This window comes from Salminus brasiliensis, chromosome 6 (assembly GCF_030463535.1).
Source record: "Salminus brasiliensis chromosome 6, fSalBra1.hap2, whole genome shotgun sequence".
Lineage (NCBI taxonomy): Eukaryota > Metazoa > Chordata > Actinopteri > Characiformes > Bryconidae > Salminus > Salminus brasiliensis.
In genome coordinates this window covers 38,146,823-38,166,093 of record NC_132883.1, presented here as the reverse complement: position 1 = coordinate 38,166,093, position 19,271 = coordinate 38,146,823, and the positions used below count along the sequence as shown (strand labels likewise).

The window sequence follows — 19,271 nt, the reverse complement described above, 5'->3', positions numbered from 1 at the left end:
TTTCTTTAATGTTTAATTTTACGTTAGCTAATTATATTGCGCTCATACACATGTTTATTATGTGCTTTATTAATTATTATGTTGTTTTATGAGATTAACAAAGGCATTAGCACACATAAAAGCGATTTATCATCTAATTCAGACATACAATAACTGTAAAATCTGTTTAATTCACGCTGACGCAAAAAGAAATGATAAAAACTACAATACCCAGAATTCACACGGACGACGCTGATTGGCTGTGACCGACTCAAGTCTATGACGTTTCACGCAGAGCTCGCTTCCGAAACAACGGGTGAGCCGAAGACGACAAAGCAGCAACCGGCAGTCAGGTGGTCGCAGATGGGGGCTCTGAAGTAGCGTTTTAGTTGGATAATTAAACGTTTTTCACCGGTATCTCAGCGAGCAAGCAAATATTTCCAATTAATAAGGTAAAACTATCCACAAAATTAACCAGTACAGTTCTTTGAAGACTTTTAAACGGCCAGTCTGTTTGCTAATGTTAGCCAGCTTAACAGCTCTGTACGAGCACAGCTGAGTTAGGTTACCTTGGGTAAGGTAGGTAGCTAGCTAGCTAGTCGAGACCGTGTTTAATAGGTGAAGTGGGAACAACAACACTGAAGTAATGGCCGAAGTAACATAGCTAGCGAAAATTAAGGTAATTAGCTACAAAAAACAAAACAAGTTTCATCAGGAGAAGTAGCTTAACTAGTGAGTTGCGAGTTAGCTGCTAACGTTACTAGAAACAGCAGACATTCAGTCTGTAGGAGCCCAATGACCTGATTTTAGTTTTTGTTCCAAAATAAAAGATTGCAAGTGAGACGAAGTTATCTTCAACTAGTCCAAATGATGTAGCCTACAGATCAGAATGAAAAGAATATTGAATATAGCTAACTAACAAAATGTGGCTGAGTTACCTGAACATTAACTGTTATTGCAGATAGCTAGATACGTTAGGGCAGGCTGTCCCAATGTTTGTGGACACCCCTTCTAATCAATACATTGAGCTACTTTCAGTTGCTTTTAATTGCTGAAACCGGTGTAAAAATACACACATGCAGCTTGTGTAGTCTCTGTGGAGGAATATTGCCATATATATGCTTAAAGGGACATATATATAAAACCCCCCAGCACTGAGCTGTTGAGCAGTGGAACTGTGCTCTCTGAAGTGATGGTGCTCCATCCAGTACTTTTGGGAGGAGTTGAGGATCAGGCAACATGGTGATCATCCAACATCCTGACCTCATTAACACACTTATTGCTGAATGCAATCAAATCCTCATACCAATGCTCCAATATTTTTTTAATACCTTTGATTTCAGAAGAAATAATGAATGAGCAGGTGTCCCAGTACTTTTGTCCGTATTGTGGAAGTGAGCGTCTGTGAATCAGCGGAATTAGCCTGCTGGCTGATTATGTGGCAGCCTGTCAGAACCTGGTTGTTGGTAATGTACAGTGCTATCCTAACTTAAGTTAGGATAAAAAAAAATACATGTTGCAAAATAAATAGCATTACCTGCTCAAATAAATTTTATACAAAACTATTACGCTAGATCTGTGACAGTGGTGTGAGACTGGCGCTACAGGTTTTTCATATTAAGTCCTTCACGAGTTGAGGTACTGAGGACAGAGCAGGTGTTTCTCAGACCAGTGGTCAGGAGCTGCTGCACTCGGGGCTTATCAGAAAACTGTTGTGTACTTCAGTGAGGTTTAGGTGGCGCCATCGTGTGTTTGGTCAGTTATTTGGTGTCCAGGCAACTCAACGTTTTCTGTTGCAGTGAAAAGGTTGTTAGGATTTCAGGCAAAGGTAGAGCGTAAAACCATATTAACGTGTTTAAGTATTTAATGTTATAATTATTATTAAAGTGTGGTTCAAGTTGAAGTAGCAGTAGTACCCCATAAAGATGTCCCATAACTGCAGTGGAACACATTAGTACAGCATTGAACATCACAGAGAATGACAGAGAAAGTCTGTTGGGGTACATTTGGTCTGAAAGCAAATAGTTGAGCTCCAGACTGACAAATTTGAGCAAGGCAGTATAGATGTGGTTGCCAGTGTAACATAAAAGAATTAAATACAAAAATAGAGTGGATCTTCAGTGAAGTGCAAATCCATCAAGAGTTTTTAAGAACATATGATTTTAAAGGTGAAAAAGCTCAAATTGTAATCATAGTGGTAGGGAAATACTTGATTAGATTTAACTGATGTTTCATCAACTGGTCTATGGTAAATATTTAGACTTTACTGGGCTACAGCAATAAAATATATACATTTGATTATTTCCACTGCCTTTGTAATGAACTGCAATTAAATTTAGTTTACTTTCATCCTCAATGCTAATCCGGATAGATTTAGTCCCAATTTCCGTGTTGCAGAAGTGACCGTGGCCCATAAATGCATGAGAAATATTTGATATCAGAATTGGTCTTTTATTAGTGAATCCCTACTCGATGCTGGCCACCTCTGCTTTTAGGTCATTGGTCAAAATTGTGTAATGTAGTTTTGATAATCTACTCCATATTTATTGTTTTTAGTTATGTCATAAAGTTAAACACGAAAGCTAAGTTCCTTTTTTGATATATCAGCAGCGGGACAATTCAAGGATAAACAGTGCTCTGGCATGAATTTCTCAGAGGTCTTCAAGCAGTCCAATCAGCTGTGCAAAGTCTCTCCAGATGGCAAATATTTGGTAAGAAATCAAATTTGGGTATTTGATGCAAATCATATGAATAGCTTAATACAAATAGTTGTAAATAAGCTGTACTTAAACGTTCTTTGGTTAAGTCAGAGCAAGAGACCTGTAGCATGTTCAGTAACGGTGCTGTGTGAAAAAAAAGATTGACTACTTGTGTAAGAACTTTGAGGTTGTTATCACTTTAACCAATTCCTCAATTTCTATTGCTTTTACAGGCCACCTGTGTTCAGTATCGCCTGGTGGTGCGCGATGTCAACACACTGCAGATCTTGCAGCTCTACACCTGCCTGGACCAGTTGGCCCACATGGAGTGGTCTTCAGACTCACTCTTCATACTCTGTGCTATGTACAAACGAGGACTGGTACAGGTACTCGGATCAGACTGGATTCAGTCGGCAAACTAAAAACCAGTTAACTTAGATTTTCAACTTCAAGTTGGTTCAGGTTGCCTTCAGAAACTATGAAAAAGTAGAACCCAGCTTATGTTAACTTTCAAGCAAATAAAATAAGATCTTACCTTTGTAACGGTAGCCAGCGCCAGTCTTTCATTTTGCCTCAGACAGAAAAGGGCTGATGGAGTGGAATCTGTCAACAGAGTGTTTCTTGCTGGTGTTTATGTGTAAGTTCATGTGTGTTTGTGTCTGTGTGCATGGACACGGCTTTCTCCCTCTCTCTCTTTCGCAGGTGTGGTCTCTGGAGCAGCCAGAGTGGCACTGTAAGATAGATGAGGGTTCGATCGGACTAGTCTCCTCACGCTGGAGCCCAGACGGACGTCACATTCTCAACACCACCGAGTTCCATGTAAGTGTGAAGTCAGGAGGAGTCCATCCCGCGCTGTGTCAACTGTTGCTGCCTGTAACTAAGGACCTGAAAATAGCAGTCAGTCGGGTGGACCAGAGCTAGCTTAAACCCTCAAATAACCTGTCACAGGACACAGAGCCCTGAACTATGTCCACAACTTGGATGTAGTCCACTGGAGCAAGTTATTTTACAGTTAAGTGAATGTGGGGATTGACCATTGAGGTGGTGGTTGTGTTGTAGTGGATTTCTTATGTGTTGTGCTGGATAGTGTTTCAAAGGCTTTTACAGGTTCCTTAAGAAAGTAAGCGATTTAGGCAAGTCTGAACTGAATCACAAGCATTTTTTTTATTGTATTGTATTTGTTCATTACTGACACCTATTCAAGCCAAAGACAGATGTGCTGGTGTTCTTCATGATGTTAATTTAATGTTAGAAACTAAAACCAATTCAAATAAACAACAGTATATTTTATGTACATGTAGAGCTGGGTGGTATGGTAAAAATACTATATCACTATACTCTGTTCATCACTCTACATGTAATTACAGACTAAATACATCAGTAGTGACAGATTCTTATAAACTGCCATTCAGATCCTCTCCTGTTCTGAACACGGTGATCAGTGATTTATTAAGCACTAAATATATCCTCAATATGCCTAGAAAAGCACATTGTGTATCAAGATAACAAAATTGATCATGATATGATAAAATATCATCATATTGCCCAGCCCTATGTACATGCAAACTAATGTTGTAATATGTTAAGTACACCAAAGACAAAATACATGGCTGCTGCAAGGATTCAATCAGTTAATCAAGCTATTTATTTTCAACTTTTCAGTCAAATTAGGGTGAATTTCAAAGTGATTTACTTTGAAAGTGATAAATAAAACAATTCAGCAAAAACAAATCAGGTTAAAAAAATACTTCCTACTGAGACAAAAGACAAGAGTCAAAGACAAAAGATACTGAGTGAAACCCTAAAAGCTTCATATAAAACTTGAATGAAAACTAAAATTGATCTGTAATTAGATGTTGACATTAAAATAGGATAAAAATATATAATAGTAAGAGTAAATAAAATATTGAGATACTAAGATCATAAAATGTTCATAAAACACTACTTAAAAGCCAGACATTTACACTAAATTAAGAGTGTGATGATACACTCTGCCCACAATTCAGTTTGTTTCACAATACTGGCCTCGCAATGATTCAGAGCTGATATTCTCACAATATTTTAAACAAGACTTGAATGAAGAAAAATGATGACTGTGTCCATGTGGTTATATAATCTACTAATGAGACTGGAGCTGGAGAGCAGGTGGAGGGTTGCACATTAAATTAATATGCTGGAGTGAGGAGTTGATTGGTTGTGGTTGATTACAAACTTTTGTAACTGTTGGATATTATAATTAATAGAAAGCCCATGCCCCACAATGCACATTGACACATCTTTGCATTTCAATATATGTTTGCAATACTGTAGCGATTCTCCAAAACACAGTATTGATTATAAAATATATATATTTTATAATTTTATATATATATATATATATATATATATATATATATATATATATATATATATATATAATGCATATTTAAGAGGTGCTCTCAGTCCGAGTCGCCATTTGGTCAAGCAGGTTGCTGCTTTAGACCGTAGTGCATGTGGGAAGTGTACCGGTTTCTAGCAGTGTTTATCAAATGACCAAGCAAGTGAAAAGGCTCTGGCCTGTTGGCAGTTACTTGTGAGACTCTCTCGCTCCCTCCGTCCCTTTCTCTCCATCCCTTCGTTTTTGCCTGTTTGGATTACACTTTGGCTAAGTGCCAGAGCTGGAGTTGCCTGCTGCCTGAACTTGACTCCGAGAATCACTGACAGGTGCTGAGACGGAGAGCAGCTGTGTCTGGGAATGAAGGGGGGGACGTGGCGAGCAGTGTGTCTGTGGGCCTGTGGCATTCTCGCTTTGTGCCTGATGTCCCTCCCACTCACAAGAAATTAAATGCAGACTGTGTATTTCCCCTTCCGTTTGATGCGGCTGCTTATTGACTTGGGTGAGCTGTAAGGTTAAAGACTAAGTGCTGTGGCTGCTCTAATATGTATATATTGCTGGATTTGATATCGCAGAAGACTGGAATTTGCCCTTAAATAAATCACCAGGCATACTGAAATCACCCCATGTAGCTAAATGATCACAATAATATTTGATATGTGTCCTACAGCCTTGTTGTGTTGATTACGTAGATTCATGTTATGCCATCTTCTTTTTTTCGGCCTGGGACGGGAGCCTCTCTGGCAATCAGGTTTGGGTTAACAGGGTTAACGAGAGCGTCATTTCCCTGTAGTTGAGAGGTTAAGAGTTCAGTCCCCAGCCCCAGCTGACATCACCTTTACCCCAGACAAAAATTCATTAAGCCTTAGCCAAAGCGGTGTACATGTCACTGCTTCGGTTTCACGATACTCATAAACAGGATGCTAAATTAACTTGTTTAGGAACAGCTGCCTGGTGTTGGCCTCCCTCGAACAGTTCATCCACAGCATGATGGGGAAATATCGTCACACCGGGTTTCACCACAGCTGACAGAACTGTGGTGGGTTTACACTAATCTTTGCATGTGTGCACACTTATGGGAGTCCACATGATGTTTCCCCACATCAAATCACTGTGTGTATTTAAACTTTTGACTTTGAAGAAAGCAAAAAAAATTGCCATAACAAATTCCCTGTCATTATTTTGGCATTTAGCAAATGGAAATAATTGTGGGAATCCTAATTGACCTAAAACAGGAAAAGTTTATTCTGATTTCATGTCAGATAGCGAGAAAAAAAATGCATGTGTTATATAGTGTATGTAAACTTCTGGTTTCAATTGTATATAAAGACTGATTGATTCTTTGATTAGCTGAAGAAGGTTTGGGTTGGAGGTGAAACCTGCAGGAAGGTAGATGTCGGGGAGGGGTGGTTACCACCACAGGGAGGTGTTTTTTTACCACCGTTCTTGGTTGCACCTCTTTAGTCAAGTGCCTACAGTGTAGCTAATGGTGTAGCGGAGTGGTAGTGCAGCTGTAACGTCTTGAAAAGGCTTTTGGAAGGCATAGAGTGATGTTGAGGTAGGCAATGTGATGATTTTTAATCATCATTGGGATTTATTTTGTGTTTTTTTTTAGCACATTGTGGATGTGGTCAGTACAAAAAGTGGCAGAAAGCACAGGTCTGTTGCACTTCCTTTTTATTAGGGGGGGAGGCACAGTAGTTTAGTGGAGTTTGAGTCTGATATGATGAACACTGACAGACTGACTACAATTCTCTATGGTTATTATTAAGCCTGGGCAATATAGTAAAATACTATATCCCGATATTTAAAGACATTTTCACAATACACAGTGTTTATCACGATATATGTAATCACAGGCTAAATACATCAGTAGTGTCAGATTCTTAAAAACTACTTTTTAGATACTCTCCTGTACTGAGTACAGTGATTTTTATTTAACACTTTCTGTACTTCTCTACATCCAATTAAATTTAAGTTCAGTTACACTGTTTGTAATGAGACTTGCAGTTGATTAGAAGAGAAGCACTAACAAAACCCTCCATATATTTAGAAAAGCATATTGTTTATCAGGATAACAAAATTGATCATGATCTGATAAAATATCGTCATATTGCACATATATGGTTTTGACCTTTTCCTGTTTCTCTAATGTGTTTCAGTATGTGAAATGTTCATAACTGCAAGCCTTTTGTTTTTGTTTCACTGCAGTGGTGCAGACTTTTAGTGTGTGTTTTTTCAAGAAGCTTTATCTTAGCTCGAGTGCACGGTGATTACAAGCAAGCTAACACCTTGTTCCAGGTGTTGAAAGTAATCAGTGTGTTTTGTGAGTGGTGATGTAAGTCTCGAGAAAGAAGAAACTCAAGGGCAGTGGTGAACAGTATACCATTCAGCTGATCCAACATTGTTTGGGATCATACCAACAGTGCATGCCAGCCGGGGGGGCCTTTGGGCCATGGGCTAATGCTTAGCATTTTGACTGTGAGTTGTGAGAAATCTCAGTGTAAGCAGCCTCAGCGGTTTTAACGATGGTGCGGTGTGGCATCTCCCGCCCCCTCAACACGTCTGGCCGGCTGTATCGGATACAGGCAAGAATCGAGTGTGTAATAGGAGAATTGGGGCTGTATTGCTTTAAAAATGTTTTCTGACGAGGAATGCTCCGACCTAATCCTCTGCTGACAGACAGGTCTATGTAAAGATTCTTGGAAATGTCACTCTGGCTTCTCGCAATACAAAGGGGTTTTCCAAATGATGTGTGGAGGCAAATGAATCATATTGATTCCATATTTGCATTACTGTCATTTACTGGGATGTGCAGTAGATGCACATAAGTTCACAGTCCATTGTAGATAGCGTATTTTCTTCTGGCAGCGCTGTTGATCAGCAGCAATAGACAATAGCTACATTTCCATTGACTTTCTGTGCTATTTAAAAGCTCTAAAATGCTCTCAATAATTGGGATTTTTGCGGCAGTCTTCATTAAACTGACTTTTTTCGCTTTTCACTTTTTTAAAATTATAATTATGAATCTTGTCAAACTATCGACTGATTACCCAAAATATATGAGACAAAGCTCTATGCTCTGAGTGCCAAGTTTGACATGACTCAATCTTTAATTTTACATATGTTGTACATTTTGTACTGATCTATCTTCCACGTATTCCATATTCTGTTGGCTTTAGTCTTGCTTTCCATCAACGCATCTGTCTGAGCTACTTAAGAAGGTTTTGAGAAGTTTCTAATGTAGGTTCATGCAGCATTTTGCAGTGTTTATCTGCTAAAGTTAAATAATTTCCATTTCCATAGCTTTCAATGGCTAACCTTTTGATGCATTATACGTTTGATCTATCCTTTGGATGGAAACGTGGCTAATGCCAATTTTTTTTTTTTTGTCTTTTTGGTAACTATCTGTTTTGATATTGGGCCAATATCAACAGATATCAGGGGGGGAAAACAAATCTAGCCCCATAAATTGTCTTAGGTCACACAACAGCTGTATTACGACATCAGAATTTTGGTAGTCGGTACCAGTACCACTGAAATTCTTGATGGCATTTTCGATACTATGATAAATAATCCAATTAATAGTTTACACATTGTTTAAACATAGTTTATATTTGACAAAATTGCACTAGTTTTCTTTCAAACCCTTTTTGTTTCATTTCACTTTTCTTTTAATTTTCTCCTTGACAGTTCCCAGTTCCCACCCATTAACCAGGACTCCCCTTATCACACAATGCGACCAGTGCTGGGTGAGTGAAGGCTAGCATGTGGCTGATTGTGCCACTCTTGCACACATGGCATTACCATGGATTGAACTCCCAAAGAGATTTCCTTTATTAAGGCTTTGCGTTCCTTCCTGAAACATCGTAGTGTTTGCTGGAGCAGTCTGATGATCTACTTCTAGGTGGCCATCTGAATAGAAATGCTTCCATATTAAATAACATTTATTGTTGTTATTATTATTATTATTATTATTATTATTATATATATTTTAAAGAGTAGAAATCAATTTGCTAATCAGATTGTTATCCTTCCATCTCAGTGTTGTTTTCATACAGCAGTGCAGGGGACTGCAGCTGTCGTGGTGCTGAATGTTCCTCTGTGGTTTCAGAGCCGGCGGTGACGCGTGTCTGCCTCAGCTGGCACACTGAACCCATGAACGCGTTACCCTCAGCAGCTTCCTCGGGCCACTAGCATGCATGGCAACACGGAGAAACATCTCCCACCTACTTCTCCACTGTCCTCAGAGTCTTAGATTTCAGATCCGCCAAGCCTCTCCCTCACACCCGGCTCTGCACAGCCAGACATGGTGAGAGGGGCCATCTCATGATGGCCCTGGCCTTGTATTGATCCTGGTTTCCATGGAGCTGAGATGGAGAGAGCTAAGGTTTAGGGATATTTGTGAAGCACAGCTGTAGAGCTCGGCTCAATCCATCCAGGGGTGAAGACAGATAGCCACAGGAGAGAGGGCAGCTGATGCACATCAGGTATCCTTCTAGCATTGAGTTCAGTACAGCGCAGAGCAGCGGGGGAGCACAGACCCCTTATTGTAGGCTGTTTTTAGGCCTGCACCTATATGCAGATGGTTTTGTATGGTTGAGTTTCATCTTTATGAATGAGGTGCTTTAGGGGGGGTTTGTGAAAGTAATCTCAAGGATACTAAAATCTCGCGGAAGCACATCTCCCATGCCTGGACAGTGGCCAAGGATCTCGGTTACCGTTCACACTTAAGATTTGTCGCTTCTGATAGCCTGTATTACTTTTATGAAGCCGTGCGAGAATTTTGGCTGACGGACAAGACAAGTTTAGTTCAGTATTTCACAGCACTCTGATACACAGAGGCAGCGAGGACTGGGAGGTGCACGCACACTAGATTGGCTTACCGGGTTGTAAAAGAGCAGATAAGAGCCTTGCACTCTGTACTCCACTCATACTTGAGGTGGGACACATTAGTACCATACTGATTGTATGTATTAATAATTCAAACAAATCCATGCTCAACAGAACATCACAGCAGCAGTGTAAACCTTGTAGTAGTGCAACATGCTTCCAAAAATGGCTAAAAAGGGAATTTTCCATACAGATGTTTTGGTGCACTATATTGACAAAGTTACAAATAGGGGTGTAACGAAACGGCCAGTGCATGATTAGTATTGATTCACAATTTGGTATTTTCATAATATTTAATACAAAATTTAAATGAAGAAAAAATACAAGTGAATCCATATCGTTATAGAATTTACAAATAATGTAAATGATGCTAGAGCTGGGGGTTGGAGGAGGGTGGCAAATGTGAAGAAATGTGGTGTTTTTGTTTTTTGCTGCAATCTTTTTTTTGCTTGCTGTCTCTCAAAAGCAGTCAAATGAATAATTTACTGTTTAGTGTGCACCCATAAAAATTGATTAATCAAGAGTTTCTTTTCTTGCTCTCCTCATCTGGATTTTTACATAAAACTGGCAAAAAAAATTAATTTGAAAAATCATTAAAAATTTAACTGTAAGCAGTACCAACATCATTCAGATTAGGTCCAATTGGGTTTTTTGAGTGATGCCCCAGAAGAACCACTTTTCTGTAAAACAAGAAGTGTGAGAAGAGTGTCAGAAGAACCTTTATATCAAAGACGGGCTCTTTAAACATTTAAAAGATTCTTTACAATGACACACAACTTTTACAGACAGGGGCCTTTGACGGTGTCTTTATGGAACCAAAGGCATTTCTCTTCAGAAAGTTAATTAAAATCAGAATTTAAATTTCTTAATTTTTTTTTTTATTAGGCCATTTTGTGGGGGTGGATTAGCGAGCCTCATAATAGGTGGCTGTTAGAGGTAAATTGCCATATATTTGCCAGTTTACTAAAGTTCTTTATGTTCTGGCACTGTGTTAGAGAGGTTATAGAGGTGCAGCAATTTTGCATTTGCACGCACTGGAGGTGTGGTTTGTTTGTAAATTTCAGAGAAGGATATGGAAGTGATGCCGTCTGTACTAATGAGAAATACAGTTTGCATACATTTAAATTATTTTATTTATATTTTTTTTTGGGGGGGGGGGGGGGGGGTTGGTTAGTACATGCCCAGTTGGGCTGGTTCATGTCTCTCTGCCAGCATTGCTGACCCTCGTTACTTGCAGCATCTGGTAGACTGAGTGTCTGTGTTCAAGGACAAGATGTTGCATGTTATTTTTGATCCTTCCATACCCGTGTTCCCATCCTTTGGCAGAGTGCCCTGTCTTACACTTGGTGTAAAGCTCTTTAAGGCAAAGTGACACTAACACTTGACTGCGTTTTGTCAAGTACCTTCTACACCTTCTTTACTATGTCCTTGACAGTTTTGGTTCTCCAGCAAGCACCAACATAAATACAAATTGGGAAAGGAATTATTAGAACTCTGGAATTCTGTATTCCTGGCTGCCTCTTATTTTTTTATTTTGGTTTTAAGTGGGCAATTATGGGTCCGCATTGCTTAAATAAACTATCTAAGCTGGATCTGTCAGTCAGTTACTTATCTTGGAAACTGAGACCATGTAAATGGAGATTAAGTTGCCCATTAGACATTTGTTGACCTATTTGATGTAATAAATAAATACTTGTTTATTTGAGAACATGTTGCTTTGTAATTAAAGACATGGGCCTCCAGTTCCTGTACGTGCTCTTGTCCTGTCTTTGGGGAGGTGTAGTCTTTCCACTAGCCTGGCTCTTGATTTCATTAATTCATATATTCTCATATATTTCACCCACTTATCAATTTCAGTCCTTCTGGCTTTGCTCAAGCTCATAGCTAAATTTGCTTCTGCTTCTCAATGTGGTACTTTCGGAAGGATTAGAAGGGATAATGATGAAAAGATTAGTACTGGGATGACTGATGAAATGCTTCTTAGCCTCATAAGTGGCTAACTGATTGAGGTGTTATAAATAGCATGCATTGCACGGTTCTGTAAAATACTGTTGGACATGAAGCCAAATTCCACATTCATACACATCCGTAGTGTTTGGTGGGAAGACCACTAACAACATCGGTATGTCTGCAACGAGACAAAGATTAACCAGAATGTTTAACCAAAGGTCAGTGCTAAGGCAATAGTATCTCAAATAACCACTCTGTACAACTGTGGTGAGCAGAATTCATCTCCGAATGCGTTTGAACAAGTCAAACCTTGAGGTGGATGGGCTACAACAACAGAAGAGCGCTTTGAATTCCACGTCTGTCAGCCAAGAACAGAAAGCTGAGGCTGCAGTGGGCAAAGGCTTACCAAAACTGGACAGTTGGAGACTGCAGTGGTGGCTCAGCGGTTAGAGCACCAGGCTATTGGTGACAGGGTTGTGGGTTTGATACCCAGGCTCGGCAAGCTACCACTTTTGGGCCCTTGCGCAAGGCCCTTCACCCTCCCTGCCCCCGGGCACTGCAGCAATGGCAGCCCACCTCTCTGGGCATGTGTGCATGCGTGGGTTAAAGGTGGATGCCCAACACAAATGGTAAACATGGTTGTCTTGTCATGTCATGAACATAACCTGGTCTGATGAATCTGGAATTTTGCTGGTGGAGGTGATGTAATGGTGTGGGGAATGTTCTTGCCACATTATGGCACCATATAGTTGCTGACCATGTGCATCCCATCATGGGTTCAGTTGACCCATTTTCCAATGGCTACATCCAGTCATCTCAAAACGGTTACATGAACATGATCATGATTTCAGAGTTCTTCCCAGTCACCAGATCTGAATTCAGTAGAACACTTTTGGGATGTGGTAAGGTAGGAAAATCTACAGAAATTGAGTGATGCAATCATGTTAACATATGCCAGGATCTCCAAAGGAATGTTTCCAGTGTGCATATGGGAGACTCTACCCAGCATTAGCCTAGCATTCCTAAAATGGTGCACATTGTGTGTCACTAAGTTGTTGTTATTTTTTTTCCACATGGTTTTATTAGTGTTTAATCTACTATTCTTGCCATCTGATGGCAGGGGTTGTTGCAATATTTATTAATCTAATAAAATGAAAATGTACCATGAATAATGGCCCCAGTATTTATTTTGTGTATTTTTCTTTACCTTTGCAGCTAAGGGTCACTGTCTGGTCACTTTGCAACAAATCTGTGTCATACATCAAGTACCCTAAGGCGTGCCAGAAAGGTAAGTGAATGATAGTGATTAAGGAGTAACGCACAGGATAAATAGCCAAGATGAAATATTACATGTCCCAGTATCACAAGACTTCAGGACAGGCCATACGTGAATCATAGCGTGGGTTAACCTGTAACCTTAGGCTTGGCCCTGGCCCTGCAGCCAAGTATGTGCATTTGCTGACAGCTGGGGTGGCCTATTCAGTAAATGTCACATAGTCCTCATAACCAGGCTGTCCACATGAAGGGGCAGTGAGGGGTTCTAGGCATTGGACACACTGTTCAGAAAATACACCAAGTTAGCTTTCGTGTTGCATTGGCCTTGGTGTAATACATGAAACGTACTGCTAATAGTCTGGCTAGTGCATTTTGTTATTTGGGATGGGGCACTGACATGGATTGATTGAGGAATAACTTGCATCACATGATTACAATCAGTTTATATATAAAAACAAAACATTAAAATATTTAGATGAGACAAGGTGGTGATGTTGCTGAATGCAATCAAATCTCACAGCAGTGCTCCAGAATCTAGTAGAAAGCCTTCCCTGGACAGTAGGACAGTTACTTTAAGAAAGGCAAAATAAGCTCTTCTTTAATACAATTGATACATACCATTGGTATTGAACAAGTGTCCCATTAGTTTTGCCCATATGGTATATCTAGCCAAGCAGTATCAAAAAGGTGCAGAGGTCCAGGAGCTTGTAGACTTCTTCCAGATTTGTGGTAATCTTTCATAACTGTGTTGTTTCAGGGATGGACTTTAGTGCAGATGGACGTTACATGGCTTTAGCTGAGCGACGGGACTGCAAAGATTTCATTAGCATATTTGTATGTGATGACTGGCATCTCCTCAGGGTGAGCCTTTTTTATTTGTCTTAACTTTTTACAAGACCTCAGACCTTTAGGATCATATATGCTAATTCCTCGAGATGAGCAGGTAAGGGTGAAGATTCTGTTGGATGAGCAGTATTATGTGCAGACAACTAAGCTGCTGCATATGTAAGGGTTGACATAGGCTTTGTTTACACAGGCAGCTCAGATACTAAGTTTGACCAGGACAGATGTTTTCCAGTCTGAACAGCAATATTTATTGATGTTTTCCAAATGTCCAATCAGATTGAAGCTCTAGTTGTATATGGTTTCAAATCATCAAAGATCTCTGGACATGTGATTACGTCACATTAGCCAGACACAATCAAAGTTTTGAAATCAGAAATTGCAAAGCCATAGTCACGCTAGCTTAAACATAGGGGGCTGAAGCCATTACCAAACATGTAGGTGACATATTTTTCCACTTCTAATGTTTCACAGTGACTGCCTCAGAAAATCTGGGCTTAAAACCTGCCTCTGAGCATCACTAAGAGAACCTATTAATGTTGTGTGTGTGTGTGTGTTAGTCAGGTCAACCTACACTAATGTACTCTTTGGCTGAGACTCTTATTCAGTGTGAGTGACTCACATTTGAATGCAGGTGGGTAAGTGTAAGGTGTCTTGCCCATGGACTCTGATCAGTGTAGTGTGGCCTTGCCAGGGAATCAAAACCTAGTCTGCCACATGGAAATGTGGTGGTCTTCATTACGCTACAGCTCTCCCAACTGATGAAATATAGTGTGATTGTCTGTTATATTGTCTGGATATAGTTGTTAAGTAATGAAGCACATCAACATTGAAGATCGAAATGATAAATGGAATAATAAAAATACTAAAGTTTTTGTGTGACCATGACTAAATGTAACTGGTAACAGTTGGTGAACTGGTGAAGTTGCTTTGGAAACCAAAGTGCGACCACAAGCTAACATATAAACATAAGCATATCATAAAGCTTTAGTTCTGTAAAGAAGGCCCTATTCAGAGGTCATCTTTATTTTCCAATATTAAAATTTTTAGTTTACCAAGGCATTCTTTTTATAGCATTTTGAGACAGAAACACAGGACTTGGCTGGGGTGGAGTGGTCTCCTAATGGCTGTGTACTTGCAGCTTGGGACTCCTGTCTTGAGGTAAGTGACTATTTTGAATACTTTTGCTGTTTAATAAGAGTTCAAAAGAATCATGTCCATTTCTCCATTTTACAAAAATGCCAATGTACTTTTCTATAGTATAAGATGCTGTTGTATTCCCTGGATGGGCGTCTGCTGTCTACCTACAGTGCTTACGAATGGTCACTGGGAATCAAGTCTGTTGCTTGGTGTCCCAGTAGTCAATTCCTGGCTATCGGCAGCTATGATGAGAAGGTATAAATAGTTCTCAATCAAAAAATGCATGTTTTCTTATGGTGATGTGTTATCAGTAGCATAACCAACTTACATATTCTTTATTTTGACTTCAGTTTGTTGGTGTTAAAGCTGCTCTTGTCTCTGAAGCAATGATGTTTTGTTCTTTGTCCTACCAGGTTCGGATCCTGAATCACATCACCTGGAAGAAACTTATTGAGTTTGAGCATCCGGCCACCATCACCAGCTCCAAAGCTGTATATATCACTTTATAAATGAAGATTATTATTACACCTCTGTCTATATAAAGAGGTTTTTATTATCGTCTTTGTATTTGTTCTTGATGGAGTTCTAAAGGCTGATTTGATTGGTTTATTTTTTCCCCATCCTCTCTTAGGTGATATATAAAGAGGTGGAGAAGAAGCCTGTCATTGGCACTGAAGATTTGTCTGTTCATCAGATAACCATGGGAAGCTCCCTCTTCAATACACAGAGCAAATGTAAGTCCTCAAGACTAATGGATGATGGAAACCAGTGTGAAATGTACATAGACAGGTGAACACATGGTGAACACTTAAGGTGAACACACATGGTGAACACTTAAGTCTTCACTTATTCCTTATCATGCTAAACACTTGACACATAAGTTGAACAAGGAGGAGAAATATCTGAATGTCAGTGATTAAAACAATGACATATTAACATTTGAGGATAATCTTGTAATTATTATAAATTTTTAGTAGTAGTAGTATTGTTTAGTAATTCTATAATATATAAGTCTATTATACATCACCCCAAGTAACCTTATGCTGTGGTTTGTATTTTCGTAAGCTCTGTCGTGCTGCTGAGCCCTATTGGTTTCCGTGTGCTTGTATGTGGGGGTGAGCGTGTGTGTTAATACTGCATGCTATGCAGACGGTGCTGTCTCAGTGGAGACCATGGTTGGGAGGCTAGGCATGGTGACGGGGCCATTATGAATTCCAACGCACAGCAAGGATGAGCAACTATTTCTGTAGGCAGACCATTGCAAATGCCTCTGTATAAAGCTTACCAACCAAAACAGTGCTTAGTGTCATGTTTTGACATGAGATCCCATCTCTAAGCCTTCCTCTCTGCTCCTAAAAACATGAAACCGCCCACACTGATGATCACACTTTCCCTGTGTGCCTTCAATAGCATTAATGTTAATCAAAGGTTAGCTATTTCTAATGAAAGAGTAGCTCTCCTTAACATGTCTTTTACAGTCATTTAACCATCATTATTTTGACCCCTTCTTTTTGAACTCTGCCATGGAGCTGAAGAATTAAATGTAACTGCTGGATCTACTGTAAATTCTGCCTGGAGAGAAAATTTGCTCAAAGAGACAACCAGGATGCTCCCTGTGTCACTCGCTTGCTACGCTATACAATATTCTGATTTCCAGGACATTGAATCCTCAATATCAATAATCGTTCCCTAATGATCAACTCCAGAGACTTATGCAATGTGCTGGAGAGGTGGCATGTCTAAAATTCAGCTATTAAGATGAGACTGGAATACTCATTGTAAATCCAGTTATTAATTTACTATTAATTAAACTTTTCTGTTCAATTTAATTAATCAAGTGATTTCATTACCTTGTTTCAGATGAAGTCAGTTCCCTACCTGTCCAGGTTCCAGTGGTCAAGCCTGATCCGGACCGTGCCAACCCTAAAATTGGAATCTCTGCCATTGCTTTCAGTGCAGACAATCGCTACCTCGCTACGAAGAATGGTAAGAATCTAGTAATCAGTATAAATTAGGACAGAACCTAAAGGTTTGTATTGAGGGGGTCATCAGTTGCCACTTCCTGTTATACGCACAAGTTATACACAGCTCTTACACAGTGCCCCTTGGCCCATTTGGCTACCAGTCATGAGAAGTGTTACAGACTGCCCACAGAGTCTGGTATTTGGAGACATTTGCTGCCGTTTTAGCTGCTGTGTAATTCCCCTTTTATTCCAAACACTGGGCTTATTCTTCCTTGTCAAAACTCCCCGACAAGTGTGCTTTCCTCTTTGGCTCAGTGGAGCTGACTAGCTGCGGGGGTGTTAATCATGGGTGCCCTACACAGATGAGTAGGATTGTCACTGGGGCCGAATGTGTGCGCTACCGCTGTCCTTACTGACGCTGTGCCAAATCCATCTCAGACAACATGCCGCAGAGCCTGTGGGTGTGGGACATGCAACGACTTGGCCTGCAGGCTGTGCTGGAGCAGACTGCCCCCGTGCGCAGCTTTGTCTGGGACCCCAGCAGACCCCGTCTGGCCCTCTGCACAGGAAACGCCAAAGTCTACCTGTGGTCCCCAGCCGGCTGCGTGTCCGTAAAAGTGCCAGTGGAAGGTAAATGGCCAAAATAGACTTTAAACAATTTCAGAACAGTATGAGAGCTGAGAACAGTATGCACTATTATGTATTACTGTTGAAAGTAATGGTTCGGCTAAACAAAAAAGAGATGTACATGTTTTTTATTTAACAAATATTTGTCTAAAAAAGGTACATCTCTAAAAGGTAAATTGCTAAAACAATAAAATAAAATGAACAAGAACTACTAGTCAAAAACACAGCTGGTACAAACTACATGCAGTATTTCTCTGTTACAGGTAGTTTTCAGGTGCAGTCCCTGTTCTGGCATGGCAGTGGAGACTCCTTGATCTTGCTGGGGAAAGACCAGCTGTGTCTGTGCTACATGGCTACAGATGAGGAGAAGTGAGCAAGAGCCAAGGCTCGTGGCTGTGCTCGCAAGTATGTCTAGGAAAGGCCAAAGTTCAGACTGCCCTAGTGCATCTGGGACCAGCTTTTTAGCTGTTCTACAGAAAACTAGTCACAGAACAGTTTTGCCATTGACCTGTAAACTAAAACACAAACAGGAACACTGAAAAGGGCTTGTTATTAATCTTCTTATGTGGAAAAACTGTTACCTGGTACAGACAGAGCAGTTTGTCAGGAATAGACATTTTCTTATTTGAGGTTTACAGCTTCACATGCGATCATCTCAGTTGATGGAACATTGTGAGCACATATTACCACAAATGGCTAAAGCCTAGTTTCTACTGTAGCAACTAAACTGGCTGTGTGAATTCTTCTCATGATACTATTACACACAGCAGAAACATGCCAGGAAAGCATGGTCATTTGCTAGCTGTATAATTATATTTAGAGAAGGTACAATACCGCTTTCTGATACAGGCTGATGCTGATCTGAAAGTTCTTCCTGAAATTAGGCTTTAAAATGTCATTTGTAATATCAGCACTTCCCTAAAGATGAGCATCTAAAAGTAGGCTCGACTTAAACACTTTACTACCCCACAGCTAGAAACGGACCGTTTCAGTTACAGTGCAAGTGTGCTGTTTCAGACTAGATTTGCTACCAGATTTGGTTCAGATCCGGTCTTTCCTCCAGTAGTCAGGTCAGCAGTACCTGTAATATCAACCTGATAACTGGGACAGGATGAGTGCCATCTCTGGCTATCATGCTATAGCACTAATGTCAGTTTATACTGCATTATACTGTTATGTTATTGGCTTCAACAATTACACAATATTCCAAAATTTTAATATTTATAGACTGTTTGGAAGAAATAGGTCGCTGAGCTTCACAACTGGAATCTAGCCACCCAATAATCAGGCTGGTAAGAACGCATTAAAAACTGCTGCTTTGTACCCATTACACTCCTCCTCCACAGAAGCTATGATGTCCAGACGTTTCAGGATGAAATAGAAAATTTCAACTAGTTTTGACGTAGCTGCTCTATTTATCTGAATGTGAATTTCAAGCTGGTTTTATATGTACATTTAGAAGTTAGAATTATTTTTATATATTTAGGACTATTTCTAATAAAGTTTTCTACAAATGCACTTGAACCT

The 19,271-nt window shown here is 39.9% G+C and overlaps 1 protein-coding gene across 2 annotated transcripts; it reads left to right on the top strand.

Annotated features, from left to right (window-relative positions):
- Positions 1-305: 305 nt before the first annotated feature.
- wrap73 (WD repeat containing, antisense to TP73) lies at positions 306-19,262 on the top strand. 2 transcript variants are annotated; one of them, XM_072682310.1, is made up of 13 exons: positions 306-431; positions 2,590-2,690; positions 2,912-3,064; positions 3,381-3,497; positions 13,111-13,183; positions 13,928-14,031; positions 15,088-15,174; positions 15,274-15,408; positions 15,567-15,644; positions 15,785-15,887; positions 17,014-17,139; positions 17,556-17,747; positions 18,008-19,262. In XM_072682310.1, the coding sequence occupies exons 2-13, from the start codon at positions 2,622-2,624 to the stop codon at positions 18,115-18,117; spliced, it is 1,347 nt and encodes a 448-aa protein (XP_072538411.1). In that variant the 5' UTR covers positions 306-431; positions 2,590-2,621; the 3' UTR covers positions 18,118-19,262. The 2 variants fall into 2 exon arrangements, with proteins under 2 accessions (XP_072538411.1, XP_072538410.1); XM_072682309.1 differs by having other exon boundaries at positions 2,587-2,690.
- Positions 19,263-19,271: the final 9 nt, after the last annotated feature.

Coding starts and splice junctions, on each gene's coding strand:
- wrap73 (XM_072682310.1), top strand. CDS start 2,622: ATGAATTTCTCAGAGGTCTTCAAGCAGTCCAATCAGCTGTGCAAAGTC. Junction 14,032..15,087: donor ATGACTGGCATCTCCTCAGG/GTGAGCCTTTTT, acceptor TTCTTTTTATAG/CATTTTGAGACAGAAACACA. Junction 15,888..17,013: donor CTTCAATACACAGAGCAAAT/GTAAGTCCTCAA, acceptor ACCTTGTTTCAG/ATGAAGTCAGTTCCCTACCT.